The sequence below is a fragment of the Miniopterus schreibersii genome (genome assembly GCF_964146895.1).
Source record: "Miniopterus schreibersii genome assembly, chromosome: 9".
NCBI lineage: Eukaryota > Metazoa > Chordata > Mammalia > Chiroptera > Miniopteridae > Miniopterus > Miniopterus schreibersii.
In genome coordinates, this window is record NC_138118.1 from 46,406,557 (window position 1) to 46,430,325 (window position 23,769).

The 23,769-nt window shown below is 37.9% G+C and overlaps 1 protein-coding gene across 2 annotated transcripts in view; it reads left to right on the top strand.

Annotated features, from left to right (window-relative positions):
* Nucleotides 1-23,769, top strand: part of CCDC146 (coiled-coil domain containing 146) — a 143,665-nt gene that overhangs the window by 20,686 nt on the left and 99,210 nt on the right. The window contains exons 2-3 of one of the 2 annotated variants that reach the window (XM_081147163.1): nucleotides 3,649-3,738; nucleotides 7,034-7,206. In XM_081147163.1, the coding sequence (XP_081003289.1) occupies nucleotides 7,045-7,206 (162 nt within the window). In that variant the 5' untranslated portion in view covers nucleotides 3,649-3,738; nucleotides 7,034-7,044. The remainder of the gene's footprint in view (nucleotides 1-3,648; nucleotides 3,739-7,033; nucleotides 7,207-23,769) is intronic. The other variant, XM_081147162.1, reaches the window with a different exon arrangement.

A 23,769-nucleotide genomic window follows, 5' to 3' on the forward strand; every position in this document is an offset into this window, starting at 1 on the left:
GGCTCTAGTGCAGGCCAAGGTGAGCCACTGCCCATGTCTGGCCTGGGGCCACCTGGTAGGAGCTAGAAAGTGATCTTTAGTCGGTAGCTGCTCATGCTCAGCTTGGAGACATCTGGGAGTGGTTATACTTTGAACCAAGGCTGACTGTGAACTAGAGCCAGGCTTAGGCTGCTTAGCAAGAGGTGCAGGGCATGCTGAGGCCAGCCACTGCTTATTTGGGGTTTGTGGACCTTTGAGAGATTTTAGAAAAGTCTGCACTGTGGGACCAGGCAGGCAGCTTGTGTGCATTAGCCTCTGAAAGAGGTTCAGGCCATGTGGGGTCTCAGAGAATCACCAGGGTGGGGCAAGAGCTATGTTAGCCTGGCTAATGGAAACTCAGACTGGGTGCCCACCTGTGGCTGCTGGCTGTGTCGGGGGAAAGCTCAAGAAAAGAACAGTGGCACCTGCAAGCACTTTAATTCTTCCAGTTCTTACCTTGAAGCCAGATAATTCAGTTCCTTTCCATATGTTTCTGCTGTTCCTTTGCTGGAGCTTAGTGGAAGTATTTGTGAGTGAATGAGTCTGTGTGTGAACCCTTTAAGAGGATGCCTGGGTCTCCAGCAGCCCTCTGTCTCACACAGACAGGATCCCCATGGATTTTCACAGCCAGATGTTGTGGGGACTCCTCGATATTGGTGATCCAGACTGGGGAGCCTCATGTGGGGTTGGAACCTCTCACTCCTCTAGGGGACCTCCACATTTGAGATATCCCTCCCTAATTTCAACTGCTATACATAGCTGTGGGACCATCTACTTCCATTTCTCCAGCCCTTCTACCAGTCTCAATGTGGCTTCTTATGTCCTTAGTTATAGGAGTTTTTGTTCCACTACTGTCAGGTGGTTCTTTAGGATGGTTGTTCCATACTTTAGTTGTAATTTTGAAGTGGTTGTGGGAGGAGGTGAGCACAACATTTACCTACTCTGTCATCTTGACCAGAAGTCTCTACCCCCTCTTTTTTAAAACATGACCTGAAACTGTACTTATATCTTTAAAAAAAGTTTCAAGTCTAATCTTGTCTTTATATAGGAATAATGGGTATTACATAATAGGGTGTAGAATAAAAAAATCTAGACAGGAATAAGTGCAATAACTGTATAGGTTGCATTTAGAACTGCCAGGTTGGTAGCATCTGATGATTTTGTTGTTGTCAGATTAAGTGGATCAAGGTGACTGTATGCTGCATGTCAAATTGGCTGCCCAATATTGTAAGCCTCTCATATCGTGGACCCGAGGCCTTTTAGAAAAGGCCTTTAATGTAGATTTTTAACATTATTTCCAAAAGAGAATATACATACAATCACAGACATACAGTGACAGAATTGACAGGAACTTGTCACACAAATTTAAATATAACACAATGTTTGTTGCCCTGTTTTGACATATCTATGTTTTATTTTGTTTTGTCACCCAAGGATATGTTTTTATTGATTTCAAAGAGAGAGAAAGGGGGCGAGAGAGAAACATTGATGTGAGAAACATTGATCAGTTGCCACCCACATGCCCCAACTAGGGATCAAATCTACAACCAAGTACGTGCCCTGACCAGGGATATAACTTACAACATTTTTGTTGTATGGGACGATGCTCCAACCAACTGAACCACCCAGCCAGGGCAACATATCTATTTTTTAAAATAAATATAGGGAACTGAAACAGCAACAAAAATTTGGTGTCCCAGACTTCTCCCTTCTTCCGAGAGGTCTGGCTCTGAGTTACATAGAAATGGTCACATAACTAACCTATAGCAAGGGGCGGCTGGGGAAAGGAGCATGTGATCACATTTCCAGGCCAGTTAGAAGAGCTAAATGATGAGAAACAATGCTCAGGTCCTGTGTGAGACTAGGAGAGAAATACCATGTTTGACTTTACATTATACCCTGCTTTTCTAAAATGAGCAAAACTTGTGCTTGTTTAGTGACAAGTAATATCGAAAGACAGAGTGGTTTCCTGCTACATCTTTCTTAGAGCAAGCATTGCCATTTTACCTTCAAAAGGCCACATCGTTTGTGTATCCTGCCCCATGCACTAGTGCATGGGTATTTGGTTTTTGTACATGCTCCTTGTAACTGTCAAGAAAAATTTCATTGAGTTCAAAATGAAGACAAAACAATGGATCTCTTCTTTAGATTTAGAAAAGAGGAAGTAGTGGTGTGTTTTACAATACAAGGCATACCCTGCAATGTTCATTGCTTAATATTTCTTTGTGAAGCTTCCTATTTGGGCTTTACAGTATCTTTTAACCCAGAGATGAAGTTTAAATAATAGAGGGTTCAATATTCTTCTGTAATAGGACTAAAACTTTACCTTCCTTTCTCCTTCACTGGCCTTTTGCTTTTCTGTGTCAAAGCTCAGTACACATACTCTTCCTTTTTGAAAGCCTCATAAAACCATGTCCTCTCTTCTTTGGACTCCTGTAGCACAGACAATTCTGCCTTTGCCTTTGCTCTGGCTTTCATCACCTAACCTTCCTATGAGGGCAGCTTCACTGCAGAACTTGCTATGCGAATGGTACCCACAGGCATTGTGCAGTACACAGCAACCCTACTTCTCTGGTCTAGGCTTTTATAGCACCTATTTTGGTGAATATATATGTATATATATATATATATGTATACACACACACACACACACACACACATATATATATTTACACATATCTTTGTGATTCTTTAATTAATTTCTGTCTTGCCCACCAGTCTGTGAGCCTCCTTGAGGTCAGGGACCTTGTCTGGTTTTGCTCACCACCGAATCTCCTACCCACAGCACAGTGGCTGGTGCATAGCCTCTAAACTGACTCCTTGCCTCCAAATTCGCATCCTTTCCAAACCAGTCTTCTCACTGTCACCAATATGTTTACAAACTCAGATAACTCTTTATACAAAAAAAAAAAAAGTGATCACTTCCAATACATGTAGATTAAAATCTAAATTCCAGGCTACGCGATGCTTTTTAAGCCTTGTCTACCTTCCTGAGAATGTTGCTTTTTATTTAGGCTTATTTTACATTACCTTGTCTGATACAGAGCTAGTTATTTCCCTGCCTTGTTTTTTCTTTATATTGTAAATCGCATGCATCTTTGTAAACTCTTGGTTTTTATAAAATTCAATTAGTAGTTGTTTAATTGACTTACTATGGAGATATTTCTAGAATTAGTATACTTGATAGCTATGTAGTTCTTCCCACACAAATTTAAGATGTTTTATAAATATTCCCTTGTTTATATCACTGTAGAACTGAGAATACATTTTATTCCATTGTTTCATTTACAGCTGTTAATCATATTGCCTGCAGCATGGAAATATTAATACAATAGGCTTTACAATCTTATATTAATGAAACCTTGAATATTTGTTTTATCTATTAAACTTTGGTATCTATTTAAGCCCTTTCCATCCTATTATTTAATTAGATTAGTTAGTGTTTTAGGTTTTAATCCACATGATACTTATATATTTGTCTCTATTGTATTTTCTTACCTTCCTATTCACTCTCCCTTTCTTTTCTAAGGGTTAAAGTTTGTCTGATAATGTCCATAAGAACTCTGTCATAGTGTCTTTTAGTTGCTTCCCTTTGAAAAATAAAAGTTTAACCTGCTTTAAAATATTTAGAATGTTTTCAAGATAATAGAAAATGAAAACTTCAGCAGAATGAGGATTTGTATAAACTCAACATAAATAATACCTGACTTCTTTGCCTAGGTAAGTTGTGTCATATTTAAAGGTGTAGTGCTTTAAGAAGGTTGCCTTAACTTAAGTTTTCAAAGTTAATACCATCTTGATTACCAAGATTCCAAAAGTCTTCTAAAAATATTTTTAAATAAATAGATGTACTATACTTCGCAAAACTGTAATAGCAGATAACTGGGAATATTCCATATGTTTATAAATTGGGGGTTGTTTGAATAACTTATGGTGCATCTATACAAAGGAGTGCAATGCAGTTGTATAATAGAATGATAACTATTTTTGTATATTATTATAGAGTGCTTCAGGGTCTATTATTATGTCTGTATACCTAGGTTTTGCTTCAAAATAATGAGAGTGGAGAGGAGAAGAAGGGTTTAAATAAAATAAAATTGCTTATGGATCGATATTTGTTAAAGATGGTTGATGAGTACTTAAGGATTCATTGTGCTATTCTGCAGCTTTTGTTTATATTTTTCTTTTCTTAAAGAAAAAGCTAAAAATAACAGGTATGGTCTAACATTCTGAAGGAAATATTTTTCTGGGATAGTCATTAACATTTGACATCCATAAAATGATTTAACATACAAATTTTAGCATATTAAACACAAACAAATCTAGATATATAATCAAACCATTTTCCTCTCCCTGAAGATTTAAACAATAAACTGATTATTTACCAAATGTAAAGTGTTGTGATGCCTTAATAATAATAGGTTGTTTTGCCCCGCTGGGCGTGGCTCAGTGGTTGAGCATCGACCCATGATCCAGGAGATCGCAGTTCAATTCTCTGTCAGGGCACATGCCCAGGTTGCAGGCTGAATCCCCAGTTGGGGGCATGCAGGAGGCAGCCAATCAATGACTCATCATTGATGTTTCCATCTCTCTCTATCCCTCTCCCTTCCTCTCTCTGAAATCAATAAAGATATATTTTAAATTAATAATAATAATAATAATAATTTCTTTTAAAAACTACTTTATGGCATTGACAACATATATGTGTATTAAAGGAGGGAAAGTCCAAACAATATCAATATCTATTAATATCATATTAAGACAACCTGACATTTAGTGCCTCCTGATAGAAGTACATGCTACCACCTAAGATGTATTTTTGTAGTGGGAGGAGGAAAACAAATGCATGTGTAATTTATAGCTATGGAAGAAAATTAGAAATAGAGAGTAGAAGCTAGCAGTCCAGAGGCATTATCACATTTAATCTGCATATATCAGCGATTTTCAACTGATGTGCCTCAGAATTTTTAAAACATGCACTATCTGACTATTTAGTCAGGGGCACTGACCTCTTTTCCCTTAGATTGTCAAATTTAAAAACAACAACAGCCAAAACAACAATAGCCATCGGTGTGAATGAATCAGAATTACACCTTTTTTTGTTGTTGTTAGATCAGCAAAAAGTATATTTTTTGGTGTGCTATGGAATTTTAGTAATTAGTTTATGTGTGCTATGAACTGAAAAAGGTTGAAAATCACTGGGATATATATATATATATATATATATTTTTTTTTTAAATATATCTTTATTGATTTCAGAGAGAGGAAATGATAGGGAGAGAGATAGAAACATCAATGATGAGAGAGTCATTGATCGGCTGCCTCCTGCATGCCCCCAACTGGGGGTCGAGCCTGCAACCCGGGCATATGCCCACACTGGGAATCGAACCCTGATCACCTGGATCCTAGGTCGATGCTCAACTGCTGAGCCACGCCCGGCCGGGCTTGCTGGGATATGTTCTTTTTGAAGCAGAAAAATTAGGTACTGTTACTCCCATTTTAGAGAGGAAGAAAGAGACTTAATGAATAAATGACATGCCTGTGGCCACTTGACTAATAAATTCAGGAAACAGAGCCTCCCTGGCCTTCTAGATTCATATTATAGATATGCTTTCCATAGTAAAAGAACAGGGATCCCTATCATCAAGGAGCAGCTTATATGATAAGATAGACATGAGAGATGATATGTGTTCAGCAGAAGATCCAGACCTTAAAATTATGACAGTTGGTTTAATATATGGTGACAGATGGAGATTAGACTTTGTATGGTGGGCATTCAATGCAATATACCTATGCTATATTATAGTATTGTACACTTGAAAGTTATATAATGTTATTAACCAATGTCAGCCCAATAAACTTAATTTTTAAAAAAGAAAAATTGCCCTGGCTGGTGTGGCTCTGTGGTTAGAACCTTGACCTGCTCACCGAAGGGTCTCAGGTTCTATTCCCAGTCAAGGGCACATACCTGGGTTGCAATGGAAAAAAATATCCTCAGGTGAGGATTAATAAAAAAAAGAAAAAATTATGACAGTTGGAGTTATCCTCTTTGGCAAGAGAAGGGTGCACATATACTGTTCTGTTGCATGTAAAGTCATATGTTTCAGAGATGAAAGAGCTAATGATTACATTGGCATTCTCTTCAGCTCTCTCTTGGAAGGGCAGCCATCCCAATGCCACCAAAGTGGGCCAATAAAAACCTCGCAGGCCAAGACAGGGGCCCTTTTAGAAACTGCTCTGGGTCTACTTGAATACATGAGCAAATCAAAGGCCAATACACAGGGCTGGCTTCATAGGTGTGTGACCTGTGCAATCACATATGGACCTGCTCTCAAAAGGGTCTTGCATTTAGTTTAATGCCCTGGTGTCACCATCTTGATATTTTAGTAATTTTATTTTTTATTTTATGCTTTGTAAGTGAAATCTGATAGGGCAATTGAGCATACACATGAGCAGAAGAGATAGGCCAGGTCGCAGTGCACACAAGCATAGGCCCAAGCTATGGCCATAGCAGGCAGTTGTGGGTGTTGAGCACTTAGCCTGGTGGCCTGGTGTGCAGATGCATGTCTCAGGCAGAATGGAGCACCCCGGGGTGTTGGTTTTATTTTCCAAAAATAAACTGAATAAACTTTGTGTGGCATTTTAAGGATGAAGTTTTATTTACTTGCCCAATCAGTGAATAGTAATTGAGTACCTACTACAATGCTCAGTAAACAAAATTAGGTTTCTGTCCTCATGGAGCTTACATTCTAATTATATGTATTTTTTTCCAGTTAATGGAACAATAATCTACTTTTTAAAATTAGCATTATTGACTTAAGTGTAACAATGAAGAGTATCTTTATAACAAAGCAGAGTTTTATAACAATTATAATAGCTAACTTTCCTCACCTAGGTAGTTCCATTAGAGAATAGCTTAAACCGTTGTTTTGCTTTCTTTTATTATTTTCCATTAATTTTACTTCATAAGTGAAGACATCCCTAAGTAGCTGAACATGGAATGATTTTATTTTAGAATTGTGAAAAATGGAAGAGAGTACCACAGACACAGAGCCAGAAGAGGAAGCGGAAAAACATGAGAAGGATCAAGAAGATCCCATTCATGCCATAGCACCTCCCACAATCAACATCCAAGATGAGCGGCTTGTCGATTTACCTACAACTCCAGCTTTCATTTATCTGCACGAGGTATATTTATTTTTTTTTATATATTACTATAGTAAGACCTGAATCATCTACCTAAAAATTTAGATGAAGCCAATATCATTAAAATAATATATTACATATAACCTGTAGGTAATATGTATAGCTTGAAACATTTTAAAATAAAATAGTGCTACCTTTTCTTCCAAGAGTTTGTCAGTGCAGGTTCTGATAATAAATATTTGCATATATGGAGTCAGTTAAGTACATTCCATAGGTTGGTAAATGAAGTAAAAGAGATTTATTTCATTATTGATATACTACATTCACTTCCATAAAAAGAAGATAAAAGACCTTGTCATATAATGCTAGAGAGAATACACATTTACTTAACTAAATGTAGTTACTGTAACAGGCACTGAAACCTGCTATTTCCTTCTGCAGAGGAGCAAAACGAGGAATATGATACATATTCTCATTGTCTGATTTGTTTCTAAAACGAGATGGACATTTACGAAATGCCCATTACGGAGGATTAAAAAAAGATATTAACTGGCCATGAATGCAGCTGTTACCATGCTATGCTTGAGAGCTGTGCTTTCAGATATGACCAGTGTTTGACGAAGTGGATACCTTAGATTATAGCATCAAAGAACTGTCTTACCTACCCGTTTGAATAGTATAAAATTGCTGAGTAAAATAACACCAATAAGTACATCAGTAATTTTACTGCATGTGAACTGTTCCTCAAGCCAGCAAAATCTTACAGAATGAATTATTACAGAATGAATTAATGGCCTCAAACAACTTTATTTCCACAGTAAATACCACTGAGGTTACTCCCATTGGCATCTCTAACTTTATTTTTTAATTTTTTCAACATTCCTCTAAGATTTTTGAAACTTACAAGAAATTTAACCTTTGTTCAAGCTATCCCCCTTAAGCTGTATAAATAGAAGCTGTATCTGCAGAATAGCAAGAGTTCAGATAGCAACTGAAAGAAAACAGTCAGAATCCACTTTCAAACACCCAGATGTTTGATACCACATTGTAAGAACCAGAAGCTGCTTGTGGCATTTATTGTTATTAATGTTAGTCGCACAACTGGCTCAGCACTACTGAGCTGCAAAACATGGATGTCATGCTCTCATCTAATATTGCATATAGGATGTGTTCAGTATGACATTCATGGCACTCTGCAATTTGTGCCCTAACTCTTTTTGCAACTAATAATTCACTTAGACCCCATGATCTTCTGTTTATGTTGCTCCCTTAGCAAGTCTTTCATATTCAGATGCCTGGGAAACTGGTGCATATTCACAAAGCATAATGCAAGGTCATGGATATCCACAAATCCTCCAGCCTCAGTACCTCTTGGAAAACTGTGCCATTCAAACTAAAAGATCAAATAAAATACTTGTATAGGCCACACTTTGCAAACCCTATATCTGTCCTAACCTTTTAGAGTCTGGCTCAATTTTCAAGTCCTCTGAGAAACTGCCTGAGCAGTCAGCTCACAGTGGTTTCTCCAACCTCTCAACTATTACAGCATTTGTAGGTTATACCTGTCACTTGGTACTAAGGTCATTAACAAATATGTATTGAATATTATCTCATCATAAAATATTTCTTGTAGAAAATTTAGAATTCTTCACTGACATTATGATCACATTAAGCAGCAAGACCTAACAGGGCAGCCCTGGTGGGTGGCTCAGTTGACTGGGAATTGTCCCATACATCAAAAGGCTGTGAGTTCGAGTCCTGGTCAGAGGACATATCTAGGCTGCAGGTTTGATCACCTGTCGGGGTGCCTGCAGGAGGCAACTGATCGATGTTTCTCTCTCCCTCTTTCTAAAAAAATAATCAATAAAGACCTAACAGGGCAGAACTACTGTGTTAATTCATACTTTGGGGTGAAGATTCAAAGTAATGCTTGGGAACTAAGCTACATAATTCCCATCAATGGATTGTGTGGCTCAGTGCTGGACACCTGCTCCCCAACTCTGCTATTGCTGCCTAACTGTGAGGCCTAGCACTCCACAGGCTTTTCTTGTCCCATTGGAAATTGGATCCTGCTCTATTTTATTTTTATTTTTTAAAAATTTTATGGTATAATGTACACACAGTAAAGCTCACAAATATCCAGTGTACAACTTGATGAATTTTTACATATGGCTGTGACCAACATGTTCAGAACTGAATTCATCATTCTCTCAATCTTAATTCTCCTCCTGTGTTCTCTTTGTCAGTTTGAGAGTTAAATCTCTTTTAGATATCTCTTGAATTTATCTGTTCACTGTAAGATGAGATGATTAGGAAAAAGCTTTTTGGAGGCAGTCAGACATGAGGGGGGATAGCTCACCCATATCCATGACCTCCACTGTGAACCCACTTCTTATCCTTAAGCTTTGCCCACACCCAGACATGCACAAGCAGCATCTTCCCCGGGATGGCCCCAAGCTACTCAACATGCTCGGAACTAAACTCAGTATTCTCCCCCCAAGCCCAGTTCTCCACCTGCACTCAGTCAGTTGGTTCTCTCTGAGGTACTCTAAATTTGTTTCCTTTTCATTCCTGCCATACCACCAATTAGAATGCTATTCAGTGATGGAGATAAGATATAAAGAGAGACTGAACCAAGGGCTGGCAATGGGAAAAAGGGTAGAATATGCATAGCGGAGAGATCACGGAAGTATAAAATGCTGGACTTAGTGTGTGAGTGAGTGGTGGGGGGGAGATGAGTCTAAACTGAAGCTTGGATTTCTGATTTCTGAAAGTGGCTGAAGTATGGTATGACAGAGAATTCAGAGGAAGCAGCAGGTCTGAGGGAAATGTCCAATATGTGGATCTCAGGTTTACCAGGGAAGTCCCTGGGCTGGAGATATTGTCATAACAGGTTCTTGATTGTATTCATATTGCTTTCTGAAAAGATTGCATGTTGTTTCTTATGTATATTTAACCGCACAGTCTACCACTGTGTATTCATAAAAAGATGCTACCATCCTTTACTAATTCCCTACTTTTAAAATTATCTCTTTTGCCCTGGCTGGTGTGGCTCATTGGTTAGAGTGCTGGCCCATGCACTGAAGGGTCACAGGTTTGATTCCTGGTCAAGGGCAAGTACCTGGATTGCAGGTTCTATCCCAGCCCCGGTCGGGGTGCATGTGGGAGGCAACCAACTGATGTCTCTCTCTCTCCCCCCTTCCCTCCCACCCTTCCACTATCTCTAAAAATCAATGGAAAAAATATCCTCTGGTGAGGATTAACAACAAAAAGATGAAATAAAATAAATAAAATTATCTCTTTTACTGGGATCTTCACATGTTCAAAAGATACTTTCTTATTTGTATTCATTTTGTTCTTTTAAGGCTGGTAACAGATTAAATACATTTTGGAATTTTTAATAAAAATTTTAGGTTAATTACTAAAAATATTGATTTTTCTGATGCTATTGAAGCTTCCTGTATTTTCTAGGTTGAACCTTCTATAGAGTTATTGATGAGTTTCTTGAGATAATACATAATGAAATTTAAAATGTTTTTCAAATAATTAAAAACTTTCCTATTTCTTTCATACATGAATTAATTAATCAAGTAACTGGTAACAAAGATGAAAATATAAGATTCCCATTCTTAACGAGCTTTCAGTAAATGTAGTTTCAAGTATGTAATTTAATTTTCACAATGATTCCATAAGGAATAGAGGTTTGAGATTATTTTCATCTTATGACTTTTGAAAGATTGATATTTACCTTGGGTTTTCCATCTGGGCAGATGCAGAGCCAGGGGTGGAACTCAGTCTCCTGTCTTTTATGTTAACACACATTTCATCTGACAGTCTTCACTTGACATTCACACATCTAAACACTGCTATTTTCGAATTTTACGAATTGACTTTTTAAGTAAACTGTATATTAAAAGAAAAAAATAATGATAAATATTTAATGCTCTATTTAAATATTTCTCCTTAGTCTCTCTGACCTTCCTTAGTTATCACACCTCACTAATAACTGTACCTAGGGGACTAAAATAAACTACTAAATTTCTTTTTAAAATCTTTCTACAAGTCTTGCTATTGTTGGCATGTTTTTGCTTTTCCTTCACACATCCAAGCAGACTTGCAAGAATTGTTTGACTGTCAAGAAACTTTAAACAGACTAATAACTTATTAAACAATACAAATAGGTTCCATTTTCTAATAAAGGTTTTTTTGTTTTGTTTCATTTTTTAACTCTGACAGTTAGGTGGAAATATAAAAATATTTCCAGTATGGAAGAAAACCCTGGGACATGCCAGGAATGCACTTAAACATTTGAAGTATTGCCATGGCTCATATCTATGTACCAAGATTAAACATGTACATTAGAATTACAGGAATACAAGCCATATCCCACTTTGCAAAGTAGATTAACACCCCTAAATTCAATCAGTAAAAGTATACACTGCAAAAGTATTCAGGATAAGAGAAAAGCAGGGTCCCATGTTAGGGTATTCTTACATTGTCACATTTAAAATGAAAAGAAAAAACAAAAACAAAAACCCACAAAAAACATGAAGATTGATTCTGGCCAGGAATCTGAGGTATTGTCAGGAAAACTCTGTTATCTGAACAGACTATGATCAGTAGCAAGTAGGAGTCAGAAAAGTGTTCATATCAGGAACAGAGAAGAACTGACAGTTCCCCTGCCTCCTGCCTGGGGATTATCTTTCTTTACTCATTCTGATAATCTTTATGCTGAGCATCAATCACATGCCAGACTCAGGGCTAGTAACCAGAGGGAAATGTGGCTGCAGGCCTACCCTCAGAAGCTCATCTGTCCCTGTCTGTATGGTTAATTTTCTTTGATTTCCCTTTCTCTTTTTCAATTCCTTTACTGACATAATGAGGACCTAGTTTGTGTGTGTGCATGCTGGAGTGTTTATTTTTAATTATATCTTTAACAAAGTTTTAATTACCTCTATTTTTCATTGCTTCTTTAGCTAACATTGTAGCAAGTTGATTAAATATTAAAAATAATAATCTAAAGTATGCTGCTGGGTTTTTATTTAACAGTCACTGGATGGATGTTGCTTTAAATAAGATGTTTTAAAATAAGGGTTAGGGCCCAGCCGGGTGTGGCTCAGTGGTTAAGCATCAACCTAGGACCCAGGCAATCAGGGTTCGATTCCCAGTCAGGGCACCTGTCCGGGTTGCAGGCTGCAGCCGATCAATGACTCTCTCATCATTGATGTTTCTAGCTCTCTCTCTCCCTCTCCTTTCCTCTTTCTGAAATCAATAAAGATATATTTTAAAAAATAAGGGTTAGGAAAAATAATTAATTGTATTGTTTTCTCTTTTGAGAAAGTACCTGAGAAGGAAAGTGGTTGGCTTTTAAAAGCTTGTGGCTCTCAGTAGAGAATGTGCATGTTGTGAAACATAGTACTACCTTTAGTAATCTAAGAACTGCGGTCATGTACCAAGTAAGGACTGAGATAAGCTCTGGGAAATGCACTGTTAGGGGATTTCCTCACTGTTCGAACATCATAGAGTGTACTTAACACAAGCCTAGGTGGTTCAGCCTACTGATGTAATTTTATGTACTATACTATGACATGACTGGCAGCACAATAGGTTTGTTACACCAGCATCACCACACACGTGAGCAGTTGTAGCATAGACCCCTGCAGATGACTTTTCTTTTTCAATTTAAGTGCCTGACTTAAATTGCAGAGGCATCCACTTCAGTGAGGCATCCACTTCAGCAGTCAATTTCCAATAAACACATTGCAGCCACACACTAGATAAATAGCCAGGTCTTCTCCCCCACCTCCCCAACCCTCCACAACCCTGCTGAGGGTCTTTTTTTTAGAGATCTTGGTTGATTTAAATAACTGACCATTTAAGCTATTTCCCTCAATTTTCTTTCAATTTAAATTCCCACCCTTATGTTTTAAATTCACCAATAAAAAGTGAGCCTAGGCCTTCACCAACCCCAATAATAGCAGGCCCCCAGGCCTGTATGTGTCCTCCCTCCCTCTCTCTCTCTTTCTCTCATTTTCTCTGCCCCTCCCCCCATGACCTCACTCCGTGCCCCTGGCTTTTGGCATGCCTTGTATGCCCCAGGGGCTATAAGTAATACACTTTTTCTTTCAAAGTTTCCTAATGGTTATTGCTGAAGGACATCTTGTAATCCTAAGAACCATGACTTTGTCCAGTTCTAACACTGGTTTAGAAAAGGGAGATGTCTGCAGGATGCTCACCAGGGCCCAGGTGAATGCCCCTAGGCATTTCTAGCCCAGAGCATTACTATCAATAGACTGAGACCCACACAAAACAGTAATACATTGTTCTACTTTACAACAGCTACAAAGTCACTAGATGGTAGGAGTTTTTCACCTCCATTCTAATCTTATGGCACCACCATTTCTATGTGGTTTGTTGTTGGCCAAGACATCCTTATGTGAATATATTAGGTACTAATGATGAAAGCTTAAGGATTAAAATAAATAATGCCTTTTTCAATTAAAATCTATTGTATATAGGTGGGTGGGGAGAGGGTATCTTTATTGGGTAGATTCTTTGGGGAATAAAGCAGAAGAGAGTAGGATTGGGGATTTGACTATCCAGTGACTGAATTTATGAGTCAGCAGTAGTGAACACCAGGAAATTCAGCTATAACAAGGCAATCATTACAGAGTTTCATAAAGCAAGCAAGATCAGGGTCTCAGTGGTCAAGTAGTGAAATACAAGCCATACTAGGAAGCTAATTAACAGTATCAGAGAGCCAGGTAATAATGTTTTATCAGCTATGGGGTTAGTTCTTTTTCTTTTTAACTATTTTAATACATAAAATGTGCCATAGTACAAAAATCAAAAGTTCAGAATAGTACAGTGTAAAAAGTAAGTCAGCCTCCTATCCCATTCCACAATCCACAATCCTCCAGCACACAGGGAAATTATTATTATTGAGTCGTACAGAAGTAAATGAACAAACAAGCAAGTGGGAGTATAATATATGCACTTGCTTTTTTTTCACATATACAATTTTTATATTATTGTAATGCTTGTATATAGTATTTCAATGGACCATACTTGAACCAATTCCCTATTATAAGACATTTAGTTAATTTTCAATCTTCTGCTATTCCAACAATGAGTCAATAACCTTATACAGGCATCATTTCACACTGGAATAATCATAATAAAAAGAAAATCATCATAATAAAAGGACAAATTTCAAATAGTGGGATTGCTGGATAAATGAGTTTGCTCATTAAAATTTTTTTAATTGTAGGAAAATACACATATTATAAAATATACCACCTTAACTGTTTTGTAAGTGTACAGTTCAGTGATATTAAGTATATTTACATTGTTGTACAACCAATATTCAGAACCTTTCATCTTGTAAAACTGAAACTCTGTCCCCATTAAACAACTTCCCATTTTCCCCTCCTCCCAGCCTCTGGCAACCACTATTCTACTTTCTGTTTCTATGAATTTAACCATTGTAGATAAGTCATATAAGTGGAATCTTACAATATTTGTCTTTTTTGTAACTGGCTTATTTTACTTAGCAAAACATCTTCAAGGTCCCTACATGTTGTAGCATTTGACAGGATTTCCTTCCTTTTTAAGGCTGAATAACATTCCATTAGATGTACCCACCACATCTTGTTTATCCATTCATTCACCTGTCAGTCTACACTTGGGTTACCTTCACCTCTTGGCTATTGTGAATACTGCTGCTACAAACATGGTATACAAATACTTCTTTGAGATCCTACTTTCAGCTATTTTGAATACATACCCAGAAGTAGAATTGTCATATTATGAGCTTGTGCATTTTGATATTTTGTTTTTATTGCCAAGGTGCTCTCCAGAGAGGCTATAATAATGTATGTTCCCACCAGCAATAAATGAATGTCTATTTACTCATACCAGCACTGTGTGCTATGCAACTTTTTTATCTTTGTCACTTTGATAGGGGGAAAATATATCTCATTATAGTCTTTACTTACATTTATCTTAAAGTGAGTGTAGTAGAGCTTCCTTTTATATGTTTAAGACTGTTTTAAAATATAGTGTATTAATAGAAAATGTGAGGTATAGGCAGGCCAACAGATCAGGGGACAATTGCCATTGAAATGACAGTTTATTACTCACAGTTCCTAAGAGAAAGGGCATGCATGTTACAGGGCTTCACATGGGGAAGCACCGGGTCAGTCAGGAGGGAGAGGGAGAGGGAGGAATTGTGGACAAGGGCCTTGATTGTGGTTTCCCTGGGAAGGAGTGGGTGCAGCAGGGTAAGGAGGCGTAGGATTGGTTAGTTTGAATCATTTCAGTCTGCTCTGGTGCATAGGAGATGTCCCTAGTTATTTGGTACCTGGCACTGGGGTGATTAGGTCAAGTGTATCATGGCCTGAGTATAAGAACCTTATGAAGGAGATGGTTGAAAAGTGTGACTCTGGATTGGTTGGTTTGTACTTGAAATGTGTGCCCCTGAAGGAGAACTCCACTCAATGGTGGGGTGGGGGTAGGGGACCAATGAGGAAGCCAGGAAGCCAAGGCAAGGTGACTCAGGAATATTATCAGGCTGTCTAGAACAAGGTGAGGCCAGCATAAGCATATAGGGCAGATGTTAAAGTACCAACTTCACAGGAGCTAAAAGCATGGTTAATACAAAGATCCATTTGTACTTCCTTTTTTGTGAACTCTATTCACATCTTTTTCCGTTGTGTAGTTTTTTACTTATAGATTCATAGAAACTCTTTATACATTTAAAAAATAGGCCTTTGTGTATAATATCCATCGCAAAAATCTTTCTCTCAGCTTGTTGAATTTCCTTTGAGTTTTTTCAGCCATGTGAAAATTTATTTTTGTATGTGCTTTTCTTTTACAGTTTCAGGATTTTGTATCACATTAAGAAGACCTTTGGTACTACTCTGAGATGATAAATTTGTTTCCTGTTTTCTCCTAGTACGTTGATAGTTTGAGTCATCATATTTTAACCTTTGTTCCATCGGCATGTGTGTTGGTGGAAGGGGAAACAGAAAGGAGGTGCCAGCAACAAGCTTAGAACTTAATGCCAAACTCTTATCTTCTGAGGCAAAAGTTCTTTCCATGTTCCAGGCCCATATGTACCTGGCTGGAGGCCAACAGGCTTACCTGGGTGGCATCAGAAAGATGAAGTGAGGAGGTACAAGAATTACTGGACATCAAACCTCAAATTAAGAAGACAAGAGTATTGCTATTTGTAAAGACTATGTCTAAGAATGGACAGGCTCAAAATATCTTAAATCTTAATAGTTTGAAAAGAAAAATCTCTGATTGGCTGGTGGTGGGGGAGTGGTTCAGTAAAAATGGGTCCTAGCTCTGCTCTGCATGTACTAGCCATGCAGCCTTCAGTAAGTCATTTATGTTCTCGGAGCCTAACTTTACACTAATAGTACATTTCTCAGCTTATCATCCTTCAGGGGTACCTCACTGCCTACCGTAGTAGTTTCATCCTATTTTTAACTACATTTATCACTTTTTCCAGTGGAAATCTTATACAGAAGCACGATATGTAGAACAGATTTGGATGTAGTGGATGTAGAAGTGCGGATGCAGAGGTGAAGGTCCCCTGTTCTCACCCCTTCACATCTATGATCACCACCAGCGCCACTGCCTCAAGCCCCTGAGCACACTAGGAAAACCCATGCTCTGTACAGATAGTTTTTGGACTTAGTAAAACTGAGCCCTCTCTCTCCCACCTTCAAACCCATCTCAGCACAGCCAAAACACAGATCTGCCTCCAGAATGCCTTGAAAAGCAATTTGACTGTATTGAAGTTTCCTTCAGGAATCGAAAGGGGAGTTCCTAAGCACATCATACAGCAAAACTTCCGAAAATTCCTCATCACAAAAGATGCCTCTCCCACACCCCTTTGATCACCCTTTTAAAAACTTCTCCAGAAAGCTGTTTTCTTATCCTCAGGCTGGTTTTCTCCCCCTCTGTATTTCAATCCCTCTTCTCCTTGATATCTTTGACTATTTCATTATTTTGTAAAACAGTCTTCAGAGTTCCTTCCAGTTTTCCTTCCCACCCAGCATCCTATCATCACCTCACAGGCCTGGGCACAGAACTGAGCATCAATAGGTGGCATGGGAGACTGAGATACTTAGATTTGAATTTTCCTTGCCCTATCACAAAGATTAATGTCACATCTTTGACCTTACAGTCAAATCCCTTTACTTAGTCTGATCCACCATTCCTTTCTTCCTTTTGTTACTGACCCCTGCCACATACCCTATACTCCAGTGAAATTAGACCTGTTGCTGTTTTTCTATCTAGCTCCTGATTTTCCAACTTGCTGATGCCTTCTCACATCCTGTACCCAGGTCAGCAATGCTCTCCACATTTCTGTGCTTCAGACTTCTACCCATCTTCAAGTATTCCACTTCTTGACAGTGTGATCACTTCTGTTTCTGTAACCTTGCATCATGCTCGTACATACCTTACACCACTAATTATTTTCTTTCCTGTTTTTGAAGATAATTGATAGTAGCTTTAGGAGCATTGAAAGCAGGAAGCCTGTGATGTTCTTGATATTCCTTGTGAACTCTTAGCTCACTATTTCACATGTAGCCATGCCATTTTCAAAGGAATGATGAACATAGTAATTAGTAAGGCCCTCCACCAAAATAATCACATTACAAGGTAAACTTAAAAAGGAGAAATTTCTTCTGAATGTATTTTCCACATCAAGTCCATCTAAATTTTCAGATATTTAAATGTTTAATGTTAGAAATATCACACCACATTAGAACCATCATGCATCTATTCCAGTTTTGTTTTTTGCTGGCTGAGCTCCCAAAGGAATATGCAATGGGGAAGCAATGATTTTCAAATATTTTTTGAAAACAAAACAAAACCTTTTCTTTAAGTGAAATTGAAGGTGGAGCCCCAAGATATAAAATAAAAGCAGAACTACTCTATATGAACAGTGTTTCATGTATCATTATCCAGTATGTTAAATGACAATACTGTATTCATCATAAAAGTATCAGTCTTCCTGTCCAATTTCCATACCTATCTGTGATATCAGAGCCTCTTTAGATTTCTAATCATTTATTTGATCAGATAAAGACAAAATTATTGTTATAGAATAGAAATTAAAAAGTCTTTGTTGACATCATTCATTTGTAAATTGTATTTACATTTTAAATTACTTATTTTATGTAATAAATGAAAATAAGAACATTGGTGTTTACCAGAGAAATCTTTCAGCCTCCAAAGAACTTACAAAGTGCTTTGAACTTAAGCAGTATGTTCTCATCAGTGAATTCTGCCACGTAACCATGGAAGTGAAATTGTGTTTGGAGAGCATAGAAACTTGTTTGCCTTTTCTGTCAGAGTTGTTATAAATTCTGACTTAGCTGCAGAAAGAAAATAATTTTTAACTTAGGTTAAGTAGGGACATTAACACACTTGGAAACTATATTAATTTTTTAAATACCCCCTGTCAACAGAATATTATGTAATGGTTTTGATAAGATACAAAAAGAGATGTTTCATTCTAAGCTGAGATTTAAATGGAATCATTTCCCACTTTAAAGATTTACACAGAAAATCAGAGCAGGGTGTACTGAGATTTGCTATGTGGATACTTCACTGTGGAATTACCATGGGTAATTTATCATGGAAAATTAGCCCACTTGGTGAGAAATACATCAAGAAAGTCAGGAAAGCTCAAAATGGATAATGGTCCACACATGATAAACAGTTTGTAGATGACAGAGGTTTGTGTGAGTTTTCCAGGGAAACTTTAGTGAGCATAAAACCTCCTTATTGCAGCATTAATCACAGCAAGCAGATAACATTGCAAATGCTCCTAGGAAAGTGTCCAGCACATGTGGCACTCAGTAAGTGACAGCTGCTTATCATTATTAGTATTTAGAAGCATGAATCTCTAAACAAAAATTAAAACAGTTTACTTAGATAAACTGAAAAAATTTTGATACTACCATTACTGAGTGGGAAATAAATGCAAGCAACTAGTTTTGTGGACCCTTCTCTTATAAACTTTCACAACATAAGCATAAATTATTTGCTTCTTGTGGAAGATGAGGGAAGCCAACTTAGAGATCCAGATGCTGAACCTTTGTATGAGGCCTTTGTAATAGAGAGGCAGTTTATCCTAAACAGTACCATCCTTAAGTACTCAGAGGAAATCTTGAATGCTAGAGATTAAACTCAGCTTTTAAGAGTTTAGAAAGTTATTATTTGGAAAAAATCTTAATCAAAATACTTTAGTAAGCATATAGCACCATGCTATGCTTATGCTAGACAAGTGATAAATATTTATTGGGTTAAAATAATAAATATAAATATTGTATCAGTTACTTTAAGGGGCTAAGATAAAAAAGGCTGTTTATTTTAAAATGTGATTTTTTATTTTTTGCTTTCAAAAAAGTGTATATTCTCAGAGGCATAGTGTAGATTTTCTTCTGAAGAGGGCTAATAAAATAATATAGATCTTTTTGAGAGATCATGTGATGTCAGGGAAGATGCTGATCACAAGTTAGCTAGCTCATGGTTTTAATTTTGGTTTACCTTTGAGACTCTGGTGAACAAAGGTACAGAGGCAGAACTGAATATGGCATTGGGACAGCAGGCTGCTGGCATGACAGGGAACTCATCAGGGCATAGAAAGAGCAAATTAGAAGCAGTCATTCCATGAAGTTGTGCAGGAGAAGAGAGGCAGTAAAGAAGGACCCATTCAAGGAAGAGCAGCAGAATTAATAGCACAGAATTTATTAGAGGGGACTTAAAGAGACTAAAGTTCTATTTTATTTTCATATATTTTAGATAATATTGCTTAAAATAAGCTTATTGCCCATGGTAGGTTTTGTTGTATTGACTTTTTTTTTTTTTTTAATATATCTTTATTGATTTCAGAGAGAGGAAAGGAGAGGGAGAGAGAGAGATAGAAACGTCAATGATGAGAGAGTCATTGATCGAGCCCACAACCCGGGCATGTGCCCTGACCAGGAATTGAACCCTGATCTCCTGGATCCTAGGTCGACGCTCAACCACTGAGCCATGCCCAGCCGGGCTGTATTCACTTTTGACTACATTAAGAGCTGCATACCCATTTTATTTCAATGGGCAGGTTTCTTTGCATGTTATAGCATATGTGTTACAAATAGCACTTTTAGCATGTGTGTGCATCATATGTATACATGTGTTTTATTTGTGTGTGTGTGTGTATGTGTGTACACAAGGAAACCTACCCATATGAAAAGAACTACCTGAAGCTGGCCCCAACATTAAGTGAACATTGCCAGTCAGATTCATTTATAGCCATTCCAGTGTTAATACTTTGAGAGCTATTAGAAATATTAGATTTAGGTTTCTTCTAACTCGGATAACTTTTGGAATGTATTTGTGGATGGAACAAGATTTAAGATCATTAATGTCTCTAAAATAAAGAGGAAAGGAGTAAAAAATATCTCTGCTTAACTAAACTAGTGCCCTTATAACTTAAAATGGCCATTCCTCAAACTTGGGCATTATCCTTTAACAAAGAACGTTTTTTGGTCTTTGACCTAATTCACTTTTTTTTTTTCTATATGTATGTGTACACTCACACATGCGTGCACACACACACACACTGAATCCTACATGACAGCACTTCAACTTCAAAGGTGGTGTCTCTCAGAAGATGCAATAGGTCATTGCCTAAGTCTAAAGCAATGATTCGTAGAATACTGTTGTGGAATACCATAATGGCTTTTAAGATGTATACTAACTCAAAAAAATAATTGCTGGCAGAAACAAGAAAAAGCACATCCAAATCTAAAATAATCTAGAGAAAGTATCTGTTCCAGTGGGAATACATCTCTGTCCTCTCCTTTAGGAAGCAACCCTGGGACCTCTCTAATGACATAGTTACAGGATGGGTGGATGCAACTGTGCTGGTTCCTCCATATCTCCAACTCCTTCTGTATAAGTCTCTGTTCCATGTACATCATTTACTAGTTTATCTCATCTAACCCCATGGATTCATTACCATCTATATTCTAGCAACTTTCAAATGTATTTCTAAACCCTAGATGTATTCCCTGAATGTCACGCTAATATTCAAATGCTACCCATTTGAATGTCTTATAGATATTTGAACTTAGAATGTTTAAAACTGCTGATCCCCACCCACACCCCACTCACTCTTTCTAAATAGGCTCCCCCTGCAGTCTTCTACATGTCAGATAACAGCAGCTTCATCTTTCTTAGTTGCTCAAGCTAAAATCCTTCAGTTTTTGGTGATACCTGGTCTTTTCACTGTCCACCTCTGATCTTTAATCAGCAATTTTTGTCAACTTTACCTTAAAGATTCACTTCACTGCAACCACCATTGGCATGCTTTCATCATCTCTCGTCAAGATTATTGCAGACACCATCAAACTGGTGTTCATGCTGCAATCTTGTCTCCCAACAGTGTTCTCCACTCAACAACAAGAGTGATCCTTTGAAAACTGGAAGCGATCATGTACTTCCTCCGATCAAAACCCTACATTTGTTACTCAGAGTAAAGGCAAATCCTTATCATGACGTACAAGGTCTAGATCTGGCAGCCCTGACCCCGCCCCTTATTTAACCCCAACTTCCTAAGCTCTCTTTGAGCTCATGTCCTGAATCTCCACCCCATACTGTCTACTTTTCCTACACTGGCCTTACTGACCCTAAAACATACTAAGCACCTTTGCACCTGATGCTCCTTTTGCTTGGAACATACTTCTCCCAGATATATGCCTGGCTTATTCTCAGATATCTTTAAATCTTTATTCAACTGTCACTTCCTCAGAGAGGTCTCCCCAGACCACCTGTGTGAAATAGCACCCCTCCTCTGATACTCCTTATCTCCCTTACCCTGCTTAATTTTTATGGCATTTATCATATAGTTTGTTTATTCATCTCCTCTGATAAAATATAAACTCCCCAAGTGTAGGGTTTCTGTCTGTTTTGGTTACTGATATTTATCTCTGGCTTCCTACAAGACTGTCTAGCACACGGTATACATTCAATAAATACTTTTTGAGTGAATTACAGCTAAATTCCCTCCAACATTTCTATTTCCATAAGCCTCTTAGTTCCAAGATATTTCTGGCTTCTCAGCTTTAGTTAGTATGGCTGCTGTTGAATCTAAGTCTGTGTTAACTAATCAAGCAAGCCATTAGAACCAAACTCGTCTGCTCAAGCCAGCCCATTGATTTAAAAATTTCTGGTAAATATACCTATATCAATGAATCCAATCACATCTGAAATGCTGTTTTTTCTTCCTTAGTCAAGCAACCTTATAATCTGTCTCCACATGTATTCTCCAATTTTCTGCTGATATAATTAGCAAAGTATAAAGGCTTCTCCTCCAATTTGACTATATCTGACCTTAGGGCATGCCCTGGATACAGATCTGGAGATGGTGAAGAGTGGGATGAAGGAGCCTAAAGGAGAATTAAGGTTGTTACCTATGAGGAAAAGCAACGGTGTCTTCCAGCGAGAGGAGCCTTAGGGACCACTTTAAGGAGTAAGGGAGGCTCAGTCACTTTTGGGAATTCAGGGCCTCTGAGTTCCCCAAGTACAGTATAGCCAACTTCTCTCATGTCTATTCTCACTTCCAACTCTACCCAACTGATAAAAGAAACCTGGCAAAGCTATGATTCGGCAGATGTTGCAACTTGGCAACACACAGAATGAAATTACAGTTTGGATTGGACCAACTCTGCTTGTTACCTCAGGGGGGAGAGAGGAGATTTGGAATTGAAGATAGTTTCCAAAGGGGCCTTTGTCTAATCTGAAATTTTAAAAAATTAAAGCATTCATGGATCTTGTAAGATTAAAATTAATTTCAAAATTATAATATAAAAATGTGAAAATACTTTTTTCTTTAGAAACTCAGGTAGGACAATCACTGTCCAGCCCAGTACAGCCATACCCTCTACATGACATGTACCGAGAGGCATGTACCTGTAACTGAACCATTTCCATGCCAGGGGCTGGCCCTGCCCTGGCAGGATCTGGGAGCTTTCGAGTGTCAGGTGATGTCCAGATTCTTGACTTGTGCAGGAGAATTTTAAGACAGGAGTCCCGGTGAGAGTGAGAGTAAGTTTATTAAAGCTTGGGGCATTGAGGCCCCTGGAGACAGGATAAGGGCATAAGCCCCGGACTAGCTGCCACTGCCCATTGCTCCCTTGGGTGCAGGTCTCATTGGGGCCCTTAGAGTTTAGGATAGAAGCAAAGTACTTGCCTGAGGAAAGAGGAGGGAGCAAACATGCTCAAAGAAGAACATGTGCTGGGGGTTTTATCTATTTTCTATAGGCGGGAATTTTAGGGGAGGTGCCAGGGGAGGATCTGAACTGAATATGTGTTAGATCTACAGGTCTGTCATTTAGAATACTGATGCAGCAAAATGAGCATATAGTGGAGTCAAGGGTCATTCTCTGGTTTCTCCTCTATCTTGGATTAGTCTGTCACTAATTGGCTTTTTTGTTATCTTTCTCCCTCAAGATCAAAACGTAGAAAATATTTTTTTCTCTACTTAGGTGATGTCAAACCTGTTTCAGGGGAGGACCAGATCAGGATTTCAGA